Consider the following 18,656-nt stretch of genomic DNA (forward strand, 5'->3'; position numbering starts at 1 on the left):
GTCTTTTGCTTTTAGTACCAGTTTTTGTTTTTAACTTGTTTTTTGTTTCTCAGGATTGTGTTTTTTTTTTGCTCAAAATGAGCTCCCAATCACATAATACAAGTCAAAATGGAATTTCCATCATTGATAGCTGTGCCACATATTTCAATGTGGAATGATAAAATTTCTTTTCTCCATGATGCCCCATAGTTGGTATTTTAGGGTTTTTTTTAAGAGTATTTTCACAATTCTATGGCCCATACATTTTCTCATTCAGTGAGGCTTCAGTGCTCTGGTTTGACTTTATTATGTATTCCAATTGCTAGTGTAATGACTTCTTGGGAATAGTCAGTACAGAAGTCTCCTGTCTCAACAAAGGGCATCTGTAGAAAGCAGATGCCAAAGCCATGAAGTTGTCATTTCCCATTAGGCTCCAACACCAGTTTCCATTACTTCAAAGATCCTTTTAGCTGTAGTATCCACAGCTCTGGATAGTTCCTCCTCTGCTTTTACTCTTGTCAGTCCTTCTAGATGGAGAAATATAGAAAGATGTAAGTTTTGAGAGGATGTTAATCAAGTAAAGTAACTGCTTTATATTGTCAGGGTTACAAGGATCCTAAGACTATTTTCTTTTCTGTTTTGACATTGGAAAGCTGAATGTATGGTTAGGTTTAACTAATTAGGTCTTTTTTTTTAGGTTTTTGCAAGGCAGATGGGGTTAAGTGGCTTGCCCAAGGCCACACAGCTAGGTAATTATTAAGTGTCTGAGGTCGGATATGAACCCAGGTACTCCTGACTCCGGGGCTGGTGCTTTATCCACTGTGCCACCTAGCCGCCCCGTGCCACCTAGCCACCCCTCATTAGGTCTTTTCTTAAGTATTTGATAGAATTTGTATAAAATGCTAATGATATATACACAGGACCATACTGTGTATGATCCTGTTTAATAAATGGAAACATTTTTCTTGTCAGGAGAACTAAGTATACAGCTTTCTAGCACCTTCTTATTTTGTATCATAGATGTGGTGATCATAAATTCCTTGGATAAGTTTCTTCCAGATGCAAAGTTCAGAATGTTTCATAGTATTATATTATTTTCCAAGATCCCAGAATGGTTATTAGTGAGAATAGTGAGATGAGGATGGAAATGATCATATCTTGTCCAAGATTTAATAGTGGTAGACATAAAATTGGTATTTCAGTGTAGTTCAATGCTTTATCTTCTGTATCAGGATTTACCAAATGTTTTCGGTCCATACACTCCTTAAGGATTTTTGGGAACAGAACTATGTGGAGAGGGTTGTTGAAAGTGATTGTTAGTGCCAGTCTCTTGATAAGGTATCTAATTGATGGGTACAAAATTGTTAAATCTTAGAATTTTACTAGAAGCATGTATGTACTCCAGGGCTTTGTTTTCCAACTCTTTTCTCTTCTTTTTCCTGGTGTGATACATTTAGGTTGGGGTACTGTTTGGGGCAGAAATTATTGAACTGGAGAGAAAGACACAAGATCTTAGGAAATTTAGAAGTGATAGTTGAGTTGGAATTCCCTTATCTCTGTTCTGTCTCTAGAAGCTTAAGGGTGGAGAGGTCTGATTTGGGGTTATTACCTAGCCTAATGGTCAAACCTCATATCCTTTTTGAGTTAGATCCGCAAATTGTAGATTGCAAGAACTTGCTGAAGGGGAGTGGAGAACCATATCATGTCTTGATTCTTCTCTTCCTTAACTACATAGGAACACTTTTAGGATAAATAGAATCAATTAGAGATAATCAATATAGGGAAGCCTGATTCCTTAAGGGGAATCAGGAAAAGCTTCTTGTAGAAGGTGGGGCTTTACATGGGACTTGAAGGAAATCAGGAGGCAGAGATGAGGATGGAGAACAGCCCAGTCATGGGGAATGGGCCAGAAAGTCTTGATCATGAAATAGTAAGGATTGATTTACTCATGGGAGTGCAGACTATATGGGGTGAGTGAAGTGTAAGAAGACTGGTAAGGTAGGAGGAGATGAGGGACAAAAGGGTTTAAACACCAAACAGCAGATTTTATATTTAATCCTCGAGGTGTTGGGGAGCTACTGGGGGACAGGAAACTGGAACTTGCACTTTATGAAGAACAATTTGGTAGCTGGGTGGAGAATGGACTGGAGTAGGGCCAGAGATGGGCACCCCTCCTCCTCCTCCACCTGGCTATTATAATAGTTCGGTTGTGAGATGATGAGGTGAGATGATATTGTAGATGGCCTTCTGAAGGAGTTTAATCACAAAAGATTGGAGAGATATGTAATGATAGCTAGTGGGGATAGGTGGCTCAAGTGAAGTTTTTTTTAAAGATGGGGAACACTGCTGTTTGTAGGCTGCAGAGAAACAGCTGAAGATAAGTGTGAATGGAGATGTTAGAGGGGGAAATCTATTGGAAAAGACAGGATGCAATGATATCACCTATGTTTGTTGAGGTTTAGCAAGGAGAAGGTTCCACCTCATGGGAGAGGAGTGAATGAGGAAATAGTGCCAAAAAGTATCTGACTACTTTAAGATGAGGAGGAAGGGAGAATAGGGAGCTCTGAAATGGTGACTTAGTTTTGTTCAATGAAATATGAGGCAAAGTCCTCAGCTGAGAGTAGGGGAGGAAAGGGGTTTCTATGGAAGGTTTGAGGAGGGATGAAAACATTTAGAAAAGCCTCTGAGTGAGTTAATTAGGAAGATGTAAAAGGATTGCCTTATAGCAATGAGGACCAACTTGAGCCTATGTCACACAGATTTGTAATGGACTCACTCAGAAGAGTTTTGTGATGTTTCTTCATCTTTGTTCAGTAACAGATATGTAGATGTGAAGGCAGAATTGCCTTTCAAGAATGTCCTACACTAATGAAATCATAGATTTGGATCATAATAGTATAACATGGTTTTATTTGTGATAAAGAATGTGAATTACAAATCCTGGGTTTTTTGTTGTTTTGTTTTCCTTTAGTTAGAATCAGAAAATAAGATTCTTCTCTCAACTTGAAACTTTATTATAAGATATAATCTAGGAGGTATAGCAACACAGAAAACGAAAAAGAGTGTGACATAAATATTTGAATAAGTTCTAATTAAAACATCATTGAATATGATGGAAAACATGATATTCAACATAATATTAACTTTATTAATATAAGGAACTTATAATACCTTGGGGTGAAAGTCTCTTCATACTGTAGCTTTTATCAATCAATTCATAAGTTACCTGTCTTGGACCAGACTGTTCTAATTCCAGAGGATACAATAGGCAAAGAAGAAAATGTGTCCTGTCGTCAAGGTACTTGCCTTCTCTCGGAAAAGACAAAATATCCAATTATATAAAGAAGGAAGATTCTGTAAGTATATATTTTCTTCTGGAGGCAGCAGGGATCTGCTTAAGTTTAGTGGATAGGGAGTGATGTGGTCATGTTAGCAGCTTGGGGAAACTCCCTTTGGTGGCTGGGTGGCAGAGAGATTGGAGTGGGAATGGGTCTTTTAGGAGGCCATGACAAGAGGCCTGATGAGAGTGACTCACACCACAGATTGCTCTTGCTACCTTCCTATCCTTTGAAGCTCTAGGTGGTATAAAACAAAACACATATCAAATTATTTTATATTATTAATATTGCTATCTCAGCAGTCTCAGAACTAATTTTTAGAAGAAAAGGTAAATATCAATATATGTATTGTCAATATGTGGCTAACATTGCTTCTAATGATTCATGAAGATTTCTTTTTTAATACTCCTGTCTTAAAGAAGCATTGTTTATGTTGGAGTCATTTAGATAGCTTTTATTATTCAGAAAATACTGCTAAATTAGAAATTAAAGCAGTATTGCAAAAATGACTTCATTGATCCTTAGACTGAACTCTTGGGAAGATGTGGTTTACTTGACAATCTCCTCCTGCACCAAAAGTAGTCTTGGAATATATGGTACACTCATAACTGTTTTTAGGTTTTTGCAAGGCAATGGGGTTAAGTGGCTTGCCCAAGGTCACACAGCTAGGTCATTATTAAGTGTCTGAGGCTGGATTTGAACTCAGGACTCCCTGACTCCAGGGCTGGTACTCTATTTACTGCACCACCTAGCTGCCCCTTTACTTTCTTAATGTAGCCACAACTCAGTATGAATAACATAAGTTTAGTGGCTTGTCTGCTAATATCTGAGGTCAGATTTGAACTCAGGCATTCCTGACTCCAGTCTAGCACTCTATACAATGAGCTGTCTAACTGCTTTGGAGAAGGCTTGAACAGCAGTTGAACATTGGTCAATCAGTCCTGAAAGTCAATCTGAAGAGACAGATGATGGTCTTTGTTGCCCTCAGCTGATCGAAATGGTGTTGGGTTCAGATTCCTGAATCCACAGTGGTGAAGATAGGCACCCAGTATGGTAATGCAACTGATCCCAGAGAAGCTGTTGGGAGCCTCCAGGAGAGTTCTCTTTTCTTCATGAAGGGCAGAGCCTTCCTGGAATGGGTTTGCCTCAAGAGAGAAGCCCTTGCCTTGGAAAGTGTTATGGTTCTGGTGGCATTCAATGAGTTTGATTGCTAGGGAGTGTAGTAACTGCAGAGTAGCATAGTCCTAAGAATGGCAAGCTAATATTGTCTTAGTGTTGAAGTTGTTGTCAATTGTGTTAAGTAGCTCAAAAGGAGAAGGTCTAAGAGGAAGGGTTCTAATGACAAGTAGTCCATTGAGAGACAGGTTAGGATAGATCAGGTTTTTGTATTATATCACCAGATAACACATGCTGGTGCTTGCCTGGCATTGGTTTGCTCCGTGGTGCCTTACTAATTAGGCATATGGTTGAATAACTCAGAGGTAGAAGGTCTGAGAGAAAAGGCTGTATTGATGATTAGAGAAAGACAGGTTAGGATTTAGCAAGTTGTCACATTCTGTCGCCAGAAGTCACATGCTGGTGCTTGTCCATTGTTGATGATGCATTGTGGTGCCTTGCTGATATAGGAGGAAATGAAATCAGTTTAAGGCCAAGAGTCTCCACAGCAGCCAGACCGTCTTTAGTAGTCCTGTTTCCTATAAATCAGGCCCTGGGGTAGAATGATTCTGGTAAAGACAAGTGAGAAGGAGGACTTTCACAGTAGATTCCTCACTATAATAAGCATCATTGGGCAACTCATGCCACCAATCACTTGGTTGGACGGTATGGTCCTTTTCATTACCAAAGGACCAGTGTCTTTTTGAATTTGTTGTATTAGAAGTTAGTTATGTTTAATATGATTATTGATTGCAGCTCAATAAAAAACACAATCATAATTTGAATAGTGCAAATAAGAACAATCCCATGACTTCAGGGGATTCATTGTTCATACTAACCAGGACAAGATTAAGGTCTCTCATTGCATCCAGGGTTATCTCCAGTTGTTCTAATCCTTACCTGGCCACTGAACCCAGATGATTCTGGAGGAGAAAGTGTGCTAAGTGACTTAGCACTCAAATTCAACTGTCATGGTCTTCTTTGAGAACAAAGGACAAACAATCAATCAGTCAGTACCAGCAGATCTATAATTGTCTGCTGAACTAAATCTTACATTTCCTTACCCTTTTTAGAGAATAGAGATATCTTCTCTAAAGAAAGAAGACTTGAAGATATTTTGGAGTCTTAAATCTTTCCCCTCTCCATTCTATTTTTATTTTGTTTTTCCTTTTGAGGAGCAAGCATCTTTTAATTTCATGGCTGTATTTGCCAATTTTTGTGATCTTTGAGCCCAAGGATATGAAATCTAACGCTGCTTCCATTTTTTTCTTCCTCTGTTTGCCAAGAAGTGTTGGGACTGGAACTTATGAGTCTTAGTCTTAGTTTTTTTTTTGGTGCAAAGCTTCAAGCCAGTTTTTACATTTCTTTCTTTCACCCTTATCAAGAGATTTCTTATTTCTTCACTTTATATATATATGTGTTAGACATGAAGTTTTATTCTCGAGGATTTACCATAAAACCTGTAGGGGAAGCCCATAATGATAATGACCAAGTTGGAGAGAGAAGGGGAAGAAGAGAAGGAGGAGAGGGAGGGAGAGAGAGAGAGGTGGGGATGGAGAGAGATGGGGGGGGTCTGTAAGGAGAGAGAGAGAGAGTGAGAGAGCATTTACCCAAACAGGGGGAATCTAACTTCCTTGAAGACCTGTTTATGAGATTATGCTATACTGAGTACCACGATCGTTCACCAAAGACTGTTATCCTTATACAGTGCTAGCTGATGAGTTGTTATTTCTTCCTAGATTTGAAGTATAATGAGGGCAAGACAAATTTTTCTACTCCTCTACTCATTTGTCTTCTTGAGTTTGTAATTAACATTGGGGGAGATACCCACTGAGCTTGACTTTCTACTTAGTGGCAAAGATGACTGAGAAGTGAAGTCCTTTTTTACCAAGAATATGGTCTGAAATACTTATTAAACTTTCTCTCATTTAGGTGATGCTTCTACAATCCTGATAGTTTTCCTGACTGACTTCAAATTTAGGTTTTACTGAATTTTGTAATAAGAAACTCATGCTCCGAGCCATAATCAGCTTCATCCTTCCTAGTACTGCCCTAATGTTCTTTCCACACTAGCCGCCCCCCCCTTAGCTGTAAGATTCCTTCCTGCTCCCCCTAGGCATTTGTGCTTTCTGTTCTCAGATTATCTTATATGTTTTGATTAATTTTGTGTATACCTATTTATTTACATCTTGTCTTCCCATGAAAACATAAATTCCTTGAAGACAGGGAAGTGTTTCTTGTCTTTCTTCACTATAGAAATAATAATGATAATGATAATAATAATGATAATTGGCATTTATATAGTGATTTAATGTTAACAAAATATTATCTCATTATCTCCCAATAACTTTGTGAAGTAGGTACAGTTATTTCCACACTATTTCCTAGGTGAGGAAACCAAGTCCTAGAGAGTCTTTGGGTTCACATCTGGGAACTGGGGTTTGAGCCTAGTTCTAGGACTCCAATATTTTTTCTGCTCTATTGGCACATGGGTTGTAAGCATCTTAGAGTCATTCATTTACCTATACTCATCATGAGTACTGCATGACAATATGACCAAGTTTTTTTGTTTGCTTTGTTTTTTAGTTTTTTTGCAAGATAGTGGGTTTAAGTGACTTGCCCAAGGCCACACAGCTGGATAGTTACTAAGTGTCTGAGACCAAATTTGAACTCAGGTCCTCCTGACTCCTGGGTCCATGCTCTAGTCACTGTGCCACCTAGCTGCCACATGATCAAGTTCTAATGAAGTGCTGTTGCTTGTATCTTTTAGGTGAAAAATGATACCAACCCTCTGATTTACCTCTCTGTGGAGAACTTATGAGCTGCTATGTCATTTAGCTGCCACAGTGCTTGGCATATAATAGGTGCTTCGTCATTCCTTCATTTAATTTTTGTCTTCTGGTTTTCTTTGGAGTATGAATGGCATTATGAATTTTATTGTTTATTTCCTTTAGTAACATAGGAACTTGTTAGCCATTGCATAAACAGAGTACCGGAAGTTAAATGTTTATAGACAGTTTAAAAATCCTGATTGACACCTTTTATCCCCTTTTCTAAATACAGAAGAAAGTATGTATTCCCATTACCTAAGTTTCTGTGGCCGAAAAATTCATCATCTAACGGCCAGGGTGTTTGGCAGTGAGCTCAAAAGAGGACTGCTGAGGCTTAGACACAAAATCTTTCCAGTTTGTAAGTCACTGGGCCAGCCTTTGAGAATTCAGACTCACCTCCCCAGAGCAAAGAGGGAGGCATTGGAGGCTTTAGTGGGAGAACTCTGTCATCTATTAAACTTATATAAAAGTGTATCGTTTTTTGGTGGGGAGAGCATAAGATGCCACCCTTTGTGAAATATTTTAATGATGTAAACAAATAGGTCTGTTTGCTGCTTTCTCGCCTCCTCTTCTTCTGTGGATCTTCTTTCTTGCTCTTCTTTTGGCAGATTTAGTTATGTTGCTTATTAAAACTCTACAAAGGATGTTTTTGCTCTTTCAAAAGCTGAGGCAAATTGGAAGGAGACTTTGTTAATTAGAGGGTTCATAATTAGCTAGTATTTATATTTTAACTATAATATATATTATCTTCTTAAGCTCCACTAAGTTAGAATAATTCTACAATTTTAAAGTAATGTTTACAAAATAAATAGTAAACCTCCTGCAGAAACTTGGTTAAGTATATTTAATTAGGTAGCCTGGAGATGCCTGGAAGTATCAAATCCTCCTTGAAAAATTCTGTTGTAACAGATGATGAAATGCTCTTTTTCAGGAGGGGAACTATTTGAGAAACAGAGAGAGAGAGAGAGAGAGAGAGAGAGAGAGAGAGAGAGAGAGCGAGCGAGCACAAGCACACTTGCTATAAGGATTGGATCTGGGTTCTAGTTGGAAGTAGGAACACAGGAATACAACCTTCTTCAGTGCAGGACAGTGAAGGAAAGACCTCTGCAATTAAGAGACTTTGACCATTGCACAGTACTGACAGGGGAAATGACTTGTTCATAGAGTTGCATGGTCTGTAGTTTATATGCAGGTCCATGCAACTATATAGTTTCTCTACACACATGCTGTATAGGAGCAATGTACACATGCCTGTAATACACATACCTGTGTATGTTTGTCATGTGCATGTACATAGCATATTGGCTCTGAAGACTTTTCTCTTTTTACTTCAGAATGCACTTATTGAGAAAAGTTTATAGTTGAATAAACAGTCCTTTTTGGTTTTTTTATTTATTAAAATGTCCATGTTTGTATTTAAGTTAATATAAAAAGAAAATGAAACCTGTGTAGGCTATAAGAAATGTTTGATTGCTATTCTAAGACCAGTGAGGCAGCATGCTACCCTGAACATTTGGTGGATCTGACTTCAGGTCCTCTGATACATGCATTCTTCTCTCAGGACCCCAAGCATTGCTCAAAGACTTAATTGTGACAGAGCAGGGGAGGAGCCTGACCAGGCACTCCCTAGCCTAATATAGCAGTGTCCTGTATTCCCTTGCCTATTTCATCTCATACTCCTTAACCCCTTTTACACTCTGTGATGAAAACATAGGACAAGGTTTTTCTAGCATAATTTTTCTCCCATTATATCATTATAATAGCCTATATTATAATACATATTTCTCCCATTATTATCATTATAATAATCACAGCATAATAGTAATACCAACTAGTATTTATGTAGTGATTTTAAGGTTTTTGGTGTTCAATCATTTTTGATCTCTGTGATTCCATATGGGGTTTTCTTGGCAGAGATCCTGGAGGATTTGCCATTTCCTGCTAGAGCTCATTTTTTTCAGATGAGGACACCGAGGCAGACAGAGTGAAGTGATTTGCCCAGGGTCTCATAGTTAGTAAGTATCTGAGTCCAGACTGGAACTCAGGAAGATGTCTTCCTGACTTCAGGCCCAAGCTCTGGGCACTATGGTGCCACCTAGCTGCCCCTTTCATTCTTCTCTTTCTGCACAATTGCCTTGCAAATTAGATGAAAAAATTGAAGCCTTCTTCCTATTTGCCCTGGGCTTGCATTTATAAATGTCACTTCCCTAGACAACCTGGGATGACAGATTAAGGAGGACTATCATAAAAGCACAGCAGAGGAGTTTAGGTTTGATGTGACAGCATAGTTTAGTGGATAGAATGTGGGATATGAAGTCAAAAGACTGATGTTTGAAACCTGGATCTGCTATTTACTGTGTGGCCTTAAACAAGTCACTTTGTTTCTATAGGCTTTAGTGTCTTCTTCTTTAAAGTGTAGAGGATAGAACTAGATGAACACTAATAACCCTTTGAACTCTAAAATCTGTTTTCCAGTAGGAGAATGCTGTGTTTAAAGTAGTGACTAGGAGAAAAAGGAATAGTGATGGAGAGTATTATTTGAGAGGCAGTTGAAAGAAATCAGAATTGAGAGGATGAAAGCCTGAATTAAGACAGTAGCTGTAAGAATGAAGATTAAAAGGTGTATCTTGGAGAGTCTTTGAAGGAAGTTCACCCCATTTCATTCCATCTGGAGTCCTTCTCTTTATTCATGGATGCAGGCTTTTTTGATACTACCACATCAGAAATAATCTCTTCCTTGACTCTCTCTCCTCCTTCCTCCAGCCAAAAGTTGGTCTTCATTACTTATATTTCCCATAGCACTTGCCCTGGCCCTTCCCTTTGCACTTTTTTCTTTGTATCCTTTTTCATAGTGATTTTTATAATTGCTCTTTTGCTCTTTTCTCCATTAGGTGATGAAAGCAGGTTCTGTCAGATCTAGCATACTGCTTTGTATATAGTGAGCACTTAACACAAGAAAAAAAATTCACTATATTATATTTATTTGGCACACATTGGAACAGAAAACTCAGTTCCAATCCAAAATGTCAATAGAATACCTCTCTGGTGTGTTTTGGAAGGATGTATTTCTTTTTTTTTTTGTTTTCTTCATCACAGTGGATAGTGTTTTATCTCATTATATATTACATGTCATATATATTCGTGGAAAACTTTGAACATTCTAATTCTAGGTGACTCATTATAAATGAAAACAATGCTGTTGTTTACCATAGCTATAGGTTTGCTTCTAACATTCAAATAAAGACAAACTTTCATTTTCAGATCTTTCAAGAAATCGATTTACAGAGATTCCTTCTGATGTCTGGTTATTTGCACCACTCGAGACCCTAAATTTATACCATAATTGCATCAAAGCCATTCCTGAAACCATAAAAAACCTTCAGATGTTAACATACCTTAATATTAGGTAAGCATACCTCCCCCCCTTCCCCCCATAGTTCTTGGTATTAACTCAAATTGTTATACATTGTACTAGTTGGAGAATGTTTGGTTCCAGTTGACAGGATTTTGCTTATATTCTGCATATTTTGTTTGGTTTCCCTTGATGATGATGATCATGATGATGATGATGTAAGAAGAGTTGAGGTGGGCATTGGAGGGTGATAATTTGGCAAAACCCTAATGGGTTGATCGTGAACCTATCAAAGTCACATGAATCACATTGTTGTTATCCCCTTGAAATGTTATTTCTTAGAATTTATTTCTTGTTGGGTTCATTTGAATGAGAAATACTCATTGTTCTTCTAATTATCACATTTATTTAGCAGGAATCAGGCATCATAATCAATAACATTTTTCTTTTTAGTGTAGTCTGTCAGTTTTTAAATGCAAAATCTCAAGCCCTTTTGAATGGATTATCCATTGCTATGTTTTTGAACAAGAAAGTAATGCACACAAAAGCAAAAGGACAGAAGTCAATGAAGCAACTAATAGATGGGTTTGGTGGATTAAGCTCATATTACATTCTTAGACAGTCCAAAGGGAAGAATGTTAAGAGTTTCCATCCCCAATCCTCATTAACTTCTTTGTTTGTCTCCTTTGCCATTCCACATGGTATAGGCTATGTTGAACAAGAGTTTCTAAGAGAATCTCTTTTTTTAAATTTAGACTATTAACAAAGTTTCTACTCTAGATCTAAGATTTATTTAAATAAAGAGAAGCTAATGTTGAAAGCTTTGTGGCTGAGTTGGGAATCTTCATATATATATATATATATATATATATATATTCAAGAGGTTTGCCACTCAATATATATATATATATATTGAGTGGCAAACCTCTTGAATGTTTTCCTATCTTTTTTTAGTAAAAGAGATTAATTCCCACACCAGAGCAGCAGTAGTAGTTTGGACGTATTAAATTGTCACAATTTATCCTGTAAAATTTAGTTTATATTGACCACAGGCCTATGATATTAATACTCTTGGACCTTAGGTCCAAATTGAAGGAATTCTTAAGACTTGGTCAAGACTGTATAGCTAGGTAGTGTAAGAATCAGAATTTGAACCCAGGGCTTTGGACAATAAACCTAGTATTGCTTGATTGGCATTGAGGCAAGTTGATATTTAATATATCCTGAAATTAATAATAGAGTACCTGGGAAATGAAATGAGTCCCTACAAATTCCCTTCTTCAGTAAAGAAGGTAGGTACAAGCTCTTGAAGCTGGACAGGGAAATGGTATAGAAATTCACTTAGCATCTACATCTCTGTTAGGCTTACTAGTTTCTTCAACTCCTCTTCTGCTTGGCTATCTTATTTCTTGCTCTGTGGGATATTAGGGACAATCTGGGACTCCTTGGTTCCTGAATGTTACTACTACAATCTTGGATGTCCCTTGGGTCTCTTTATATGGTCAAATACCCTAATTGAAAGCCCCCCTTAAAAACCCTATTTCCTTTTCAACAATTTCCTTGATGCACTATTCAGCCATATTGCTTTTTTTTAAAATATGGAAATATATATTATTTGATTCACATGCATAACCTGTATCATATTGTTTACTGTTTTATTTTATATAAATATTTGTTTTCAAATTATATACAATAATAGTTTCTACCTATCTTTTTTGGTAAGGATTTGAATTTTACAATTTTTCCCCCACCATCCCTTCCCTCCTCCAATTCCCCCACAGAAGGCAGACTGATAATCTTTATATGATTTCCATTCAGCTGTACTGTTGACACTCATCTGCTAGTAATTTGAAGAATTAGTTGTTCAGATAAGATAGAGTCTGGATTGGTGATTTCATCATGCTATGAAACTGTCTTTAGCAAGGCAGTTTGACAACTTTGCTGAAACCTATAGTACTAAAGAATTTCCTGACATAGAAGTGTCAAACACATGGGTCCCCGAGGTCTGGGGGACCAGATTGATACGTTTAACAAAATAAATAAAAACAAAATAGCATGTAGATAATGTTAATTTGTGGTTTTCTAAGTCAGGATGCAACCTACAGAGATCTATTTCTATTTTAGTTGGACACTACTGTGTCAAACTATTTGTCAGAGACAGTATTTGAATCTAGTTTTTTCTGCCTTTTGAAGCCAGCTCTTTTAAGTGTTGTCCCACACCACAATTTGTGAAACTCAGATATATTTGGTTCTTTTTTTCCATTTCACACTGCTTCCAAGTTTTCTTTTGTTCTCTGAAAAGCATTTTTTATTTTTTTTCTCCCTCTCTCCTCACTCTGCCCTAGAGAGAGCTACCATTGGACATGTATATGTGTATGCATTTAAAAACCATACTATAGATACTTCTACTTATCATTTCTTCCTTTGGAGGTGGATAACATTTTCCTTCATAGGTCCTTGTGGTTGATTTGCATTATCTTGTTCAAAGTTGAACAAATGACTTAGTTGTTCAAAGTTGAACAAATAAAAAAAAGTAGAATAATATTTCTGTTACTGTGTACATGTTCTCTTTGTTCTGCTCAATTCACTCCTCATTATTTCAGGCGAGTCCTTTTATATTTTCCTAAAATGAACTAGCCCATCATTTCTTTCTTTCTTTCTTTCTTTCTTTCTTTCTTTCTTTCTTTCTTTCTTTCTTTCTTTCTTTTCTTTTTTAGGTTTTTGCAAGGCAAGGGGGTTAAGTGGCTTGCACAGGGCCACGTAGCTAGGTAATTATTAAATATCTGAGGCCAGATTTGAACTCAGGTCCTCTTGACTGCAGGGCTGGTGCTCTATCCACTGCACCACCTAGCCACCCCTAGCCCATCTTTTCTTAAGAGCACAGTGGTATTCCATCCCATTCATATACCACTACTTGCTTAGCCATTGCCCAATTGGCAGATATCTCTTCAATTTCAAGTTCTTTGTCACCACAAAGACAGCTGCTATAAGTATTTTAGGTTCTTTTCTTTTTTCCTTAATTACCTTGGGAAAAGACCTAATAGTGGTATTGCTGGGTCAAAGTGAATATACAGTTCTATAACTATTTGGGCATAATTCTAAATCGCTCTCCAAAATGAGTGATTGGATCATTTCACAGTTCTACAGTTTTTCCACATTCCCTTCAACATTTGTCATTTTCCCTTTGATCATTTTAGTCAATCTGATATGTGTGAGATGATATCCCAGCATTGTTTTAATTTGCATTTCTCTAATCAATAGTCATTTAGAGCATTTTTCTTTTGGCTATACATACTTTTAATTTCTTCATCGAAAAATTGCCTGTTCATATTCTTTTAACCATTTATCAATTGGAGAATGATAAATTTGATAAAGCTTTTTATATATTTGAGATTTAAGACCTTTATCTGAAAAACTGTCTATGATTTCTCCCAGTTTTCTGTTTTCCTGTTAATCTTGGCTATGTTGATTTTATTTGTACAAAAGCTTTTGGTATTGAAGGTAATCAAAATTATCCATTTGGTGTCTCACAGTGATCTTTATTCCTTGTTTATACATTGTTCTTCTATCCAAACGACTGAGAGGTAATATGTTCTGTGTTCTAATTTGCTTAGGATACTCCCCTTTACATCTAGGTCTTGTATCCATTTTGACCTTATGTTGGTAAATGATGTAAGATGTTGTGGGGGCCCAAAATCTGCCAGACTGCTTTATAGCTTTCTCAACTTTTTGTTAACCAAATAATAAATTCTTATTTCAGTTGTTTAAATCCTTACATTTGTCAAACACAAAGTTACTATAAACATTTGCTACTGGTAGCAAAGCATGTCTGCTTTGTTCCATTGATTTACCTTTCTAGTTTTTAGCTGGAACCAGATAGTTTTGATAATTATTGCCATATTGTATAGTTTAAGGTCTGGTCCTACTAGACCTCCTTCCTTTACATTTTTTCCATTAATTCCTTTGATATTATTTTCTTTTGTCCTTCCAGATTAATTTTGTTGTAATTTTTTTCTAACTGTAAAATGATTTGGTAATTTATATTGGAATGGCATTAAATAAATAAACTCTTTTAAGTAAAATTGACATTTTTTTTATTATATTGACTCTACTTCCCCATTAACAGTTACTATTTCTCCAATTATTTAGATCTTACTTTATTTGTGTAAGAATTGTTTTATAATTAGGTTCATATAGTTTCTGGGTTTGTTTTAGTATCTGTCCCTCCAGGTATTTTATACTGTCTGTTGTTATTTTAATTGGGTTATATCATTTTATCTGTTTTTTCAGGGTTTTGTTGGTTTATATGTGTGTGTGTGTGTGTGTGTGTGTGTGTGTGTGTGTGTGTGTATGTGTGTGTGTGTGTATTTATATATCTTTTTATGTAAATGCTGATGATTTATGTGGGTTTATTTTTTATCCTACTCTGCTAAAATTATTGTTTCAATTAATAACTTTTTAGTTGAATTTCTAGGAATTTACAAGTGTATATCATGCTCAGAAACATAGTTTTTTGATTGTCTATTTTGATTCCTTTAATTTTTTTCTTCTCTTATTGCTATTGCTAACATTTTTTATATAAATTGAATAATATTGGTGATAATGGGTATCTTTGTTTCACTCGATCTTATTGGGAAGGCTTCTGACTTATTCCTATTAAAGGTAATGCTTGCTATTGGTTTTAGGTTGATTCTACTTATCATTTTAAGGAAAAATTAATTTACACCTATGCTTTCAAATGTTTTAATTATAATAAGGGTTGTATTTTATCAAAAAATGATTTTTGTTATTGGTGTAATCTGTTATATTACTAGTTTTCCTTATGTTATACCATTCCTGCCTTCTTGGCATAAATCCCACCAGGTCATAAATGTATAATCCTTATACTATATTGTAGTCTCCTAGCTAGTATTTTATTTAGAATTTTTATATTTTATTTGGTTCTTAATATGCATTATGCATACCTTTGTAGAAATGAAAGAGTTGACCAGTATGCCTCTTAAACAAATACTTATCCTGGCTCTCTTTTCTATAGATCTCTGGAACTGTATCCCTGGTTTTCATTTCAAATTTTTGAAACAAATTATACTGAAGAATGTCACCTATTTCTAATGGTTTTCTTTTTTAGCAGTCTCCCAAGTATACAATGAAAAAAGTGATGAAATCTATTTTGCTTATTATGTATAGGCAACCTGAATCTAGTGGAGGTTAACTCTCCTGAATTCCATGATCTGTTTACAAAGAGGCCACAGTAGATCATTAGAATGGAATGTGTTGGCACCCATATTTTATTTATTATGTGACTTAAAGATTTAATCTGTTCATCTTTGTTTAAGTTTCCATATAGCACATGTAGACTTTCACTAGCCTGAAAAAGTCTAGCATGGAAAGTAATTACTATAGTTAGATCTTATCAAAAGAAAATGAGGAAGGGAGAAATAATTGTTGCCTTTCTTTCAGTGAAATGGATAGGAAGAAATTGGTGCTCCTCCTAACAAGAAAGAAGTTTAACAGAGCTCTCTGCTAAGGCTTTTGAGAATTCTGAAGGATAGACAAGCTGGGCAGGCTGTGTGAAGAGTGCTGAGGATGCTGAGTAGATTACAGCCTTATTTATCCTGATTAAATATCTTACGTAAAACCCCAATTGGTTGGTGGTAATATATAGCTTAGGAGGATCACACTAGATACTTGTGAATGAGTAGATGTGTTCATCTCCTTTGTTAGAGTTATGCTATTTACTCTTAAAGTGAAATGTTTTTCCTTAAATTATACCATGTGCTAACTTTCAGAGACATTTCTGACAGTTTTTCTGTTTTTTTTTCAGTCGGAATCTCTTATCAACATTGCCAAAATATCTATTTGATCTCCCACTTAAAGTTTTGGTTGTCAGTAATAATAAACTGGTATCCATTCCTGAAGAAATAGGAAAATTAAAAGATTTGATGGAATTGGTAAGTAAATAATTGTTAATTACATTTCATATAAGCAATGTATTCTATTTAGCTATCCCTTGTGATGGAGTATTCAGGATTTCACTATATTGCAGTTTTAAATAAAAGTGCCTTGATATATGATATTCTTTTGTTTATTTTAATGACATTTTAAGTTTCACTTTTCCTGGTATCTAATAATTACCAAACTTGGAAGAAGCCTCATTATAAGTCATTCTCTTCTAACGCTCCATATATAAATGTTTATAATGTTTTAAAGACACTTTTCAAATCCATAAGCATTTTCCTCATTTTATAAACAAAGGACAGAGACAAGGGACAAGAGCTTTAAATAAGTTTTTACTTGATAGTTATGAGAATAGTAGGAACAGGAAGGGGAAAAAGAAGAGATTAGGAGACTTGAAAGCAATATGAAGAGCAAATTCTCCCTTTGCTCATATGGGGACCTAAGAAGCCATATAGGCCAACCACCTTATTTTATAGAGGAAGAAATCCAAATCCCAGGGAGATTGTGACCTGACCAAGGTCCTACAGGTAAGTAGGACTCTGACTATAAATCAAATACTACTCAACAACTTATTCTCTCTTCATCTTTATGTATTACAAATTTATGTAACAATAATAACAATAAGTCATTTTTACTTTTTATTTTGAATATTAATCATAAACTTTTCATTAAATAAGTGCTCTGCAAGATCCTATTCCATTACTTCATTATGGCATGAATATGAATATACTTATGAAGCACAAGCTCTAGCAAGTTCTTATATTGTGAAAAGATATAGAATGTGGTCCTGGCAGTGGACTGAGTTTTATTTCTGGGACCAGGAGAGAGACTTACCAGTATGCTGACTGTTAAAATCCATAAAGCCAAAAAACATAGAGTTTCCCTCAGGCTAGTATGTTCCCCATTTATGAAATGATGGGGACAGAATGGCAGTGGACAGGTGAGAGTGTGTTGGAAATCATCATCTGTGGAAACTTGAACTTAGCTCTTATTACTCTAAATAACAGATCCTCATCATACAATGACCAAAGAGTGATCATAACTGAGTTGTATATTCTTAATATTCTTTCAATGAACAAAACTAGAACAAAGATAATAGTTATAGCTGCTGCTGCTATTTGTCCCTCATTCTCAAAGAAAACCATGACATCAAGGGAGGTGATGCCATGACAAGCAGGTAAATTAGATTTGAGTGAGGGGAGCCTGTGCTAAGTTATTATTCTTACGAGAGCATCCTGGATCCAGTGACCAGATATGAATCGGGATGACTGGAAATGGCCCTAGATGTGAGGCAATCACTAATTGAAAGATGGCTCACAGGTTTATCCTTGGAGAAGCAAAGAATGGAAGTGGTGGATTTGGTTTTAATTGTTTACTTCAAGGCAACACAAAAACATCATATCATAGAAAATTTGGTCATCTCATATTGTAGTATTCATGATAGGTAGTTCCAAAAAGACTACCTTGAAAATAATTTCAGCATTTGTACCAAAATCTCTGCCAAAGTATGACAAGATGGAGAAATTCTGTAAAGAATTTGATAAGACTCTCCAAATTTAATTACTTTGATACTTGGTGACTTGAGTGAATTCAAAGGTGAGACTAGTTGAGAATGGTGAGATATAGCTGGAGTTGATCAGAGCATGTGGCCAATTCCCATGTATTTAATTGGCCAGTAGGTAGAGGGCTTGGCACCTCAGTGACAGTGATGGCAAAGTAATCCTCTATTGGACACTGAGTCAGAAGAGTCCGGGACTCAGTAGACCTTTCTTTTAGGTTTTTTCAAGGCAATGGGGTTAAGTGACTTGCCCAAGGCCTCACAACTAGGTAATTATTAAGTGTCTGAGGCCAAATTTGAACTCAGGTCCTCCTGACTCCAGGGCCAATGCTCTATCCACTCTGACACCTAACCACCCCTCAGTAGACCTTTTAAAAGAAAATGACTTTTTCCCTAGCTTTCTTTTCTTTGTTCTTCTTTTTGGCTGCATGACTATTTGCAGGGCTATTTTGAGTTGCTTTCCACAGTACATAACAATTCCAAAC

General features: G+C 36.2%; 1 protein-coding gene across 6 annotated transcripts in view; it reads left to right on the forward strand.

Annotated features, from left to right (window-relative positions):
* The window catches only part of LRCH2 (leucine rich repeats and calponin homology domain containing 2), a 113,675-nt gene that overhangs the window by 14,732 nt on the left and 80,287 nt on the right, over positions 1-18,656 (forward strand). For all 6 annotated transcript variants that reach the window (XR_012472622.1, XR_012472623.1, XM_074207582.1 and 3 more), the window contains exons 2-3: positions 10,565-10,709; positions 16,480-16,606. Coding sequence is in view for 4 of the 6 variants with exons in the window: in XM_074207582.1 (XP_074063683.1) it covers positions 10,565-10,709; positions 16,480-16,606 (272 nt within the window). In the remaining 2 variants the exon portion in view is untranslated. The remainder of the gene's footprint in view (positions 1-10,564; positions 10,710-16,479; positions 16,607-18,656) is intronic.

The sequence above is a fragment of the Macrotis lagotis genome, chromosome X, assembly GCF_037893015.1.
Source record: "Macrotis lagotis isolate mMagLag1 chromosome X, bilby.v1.9.chrom.fasta, whole genome shotgun sequence".
NCBI lineage: Eukaryota > Metazoa > Chordata > Mammalia > Peramelemorphia > Peramelidae > Macrotis > Macrotis lagotis.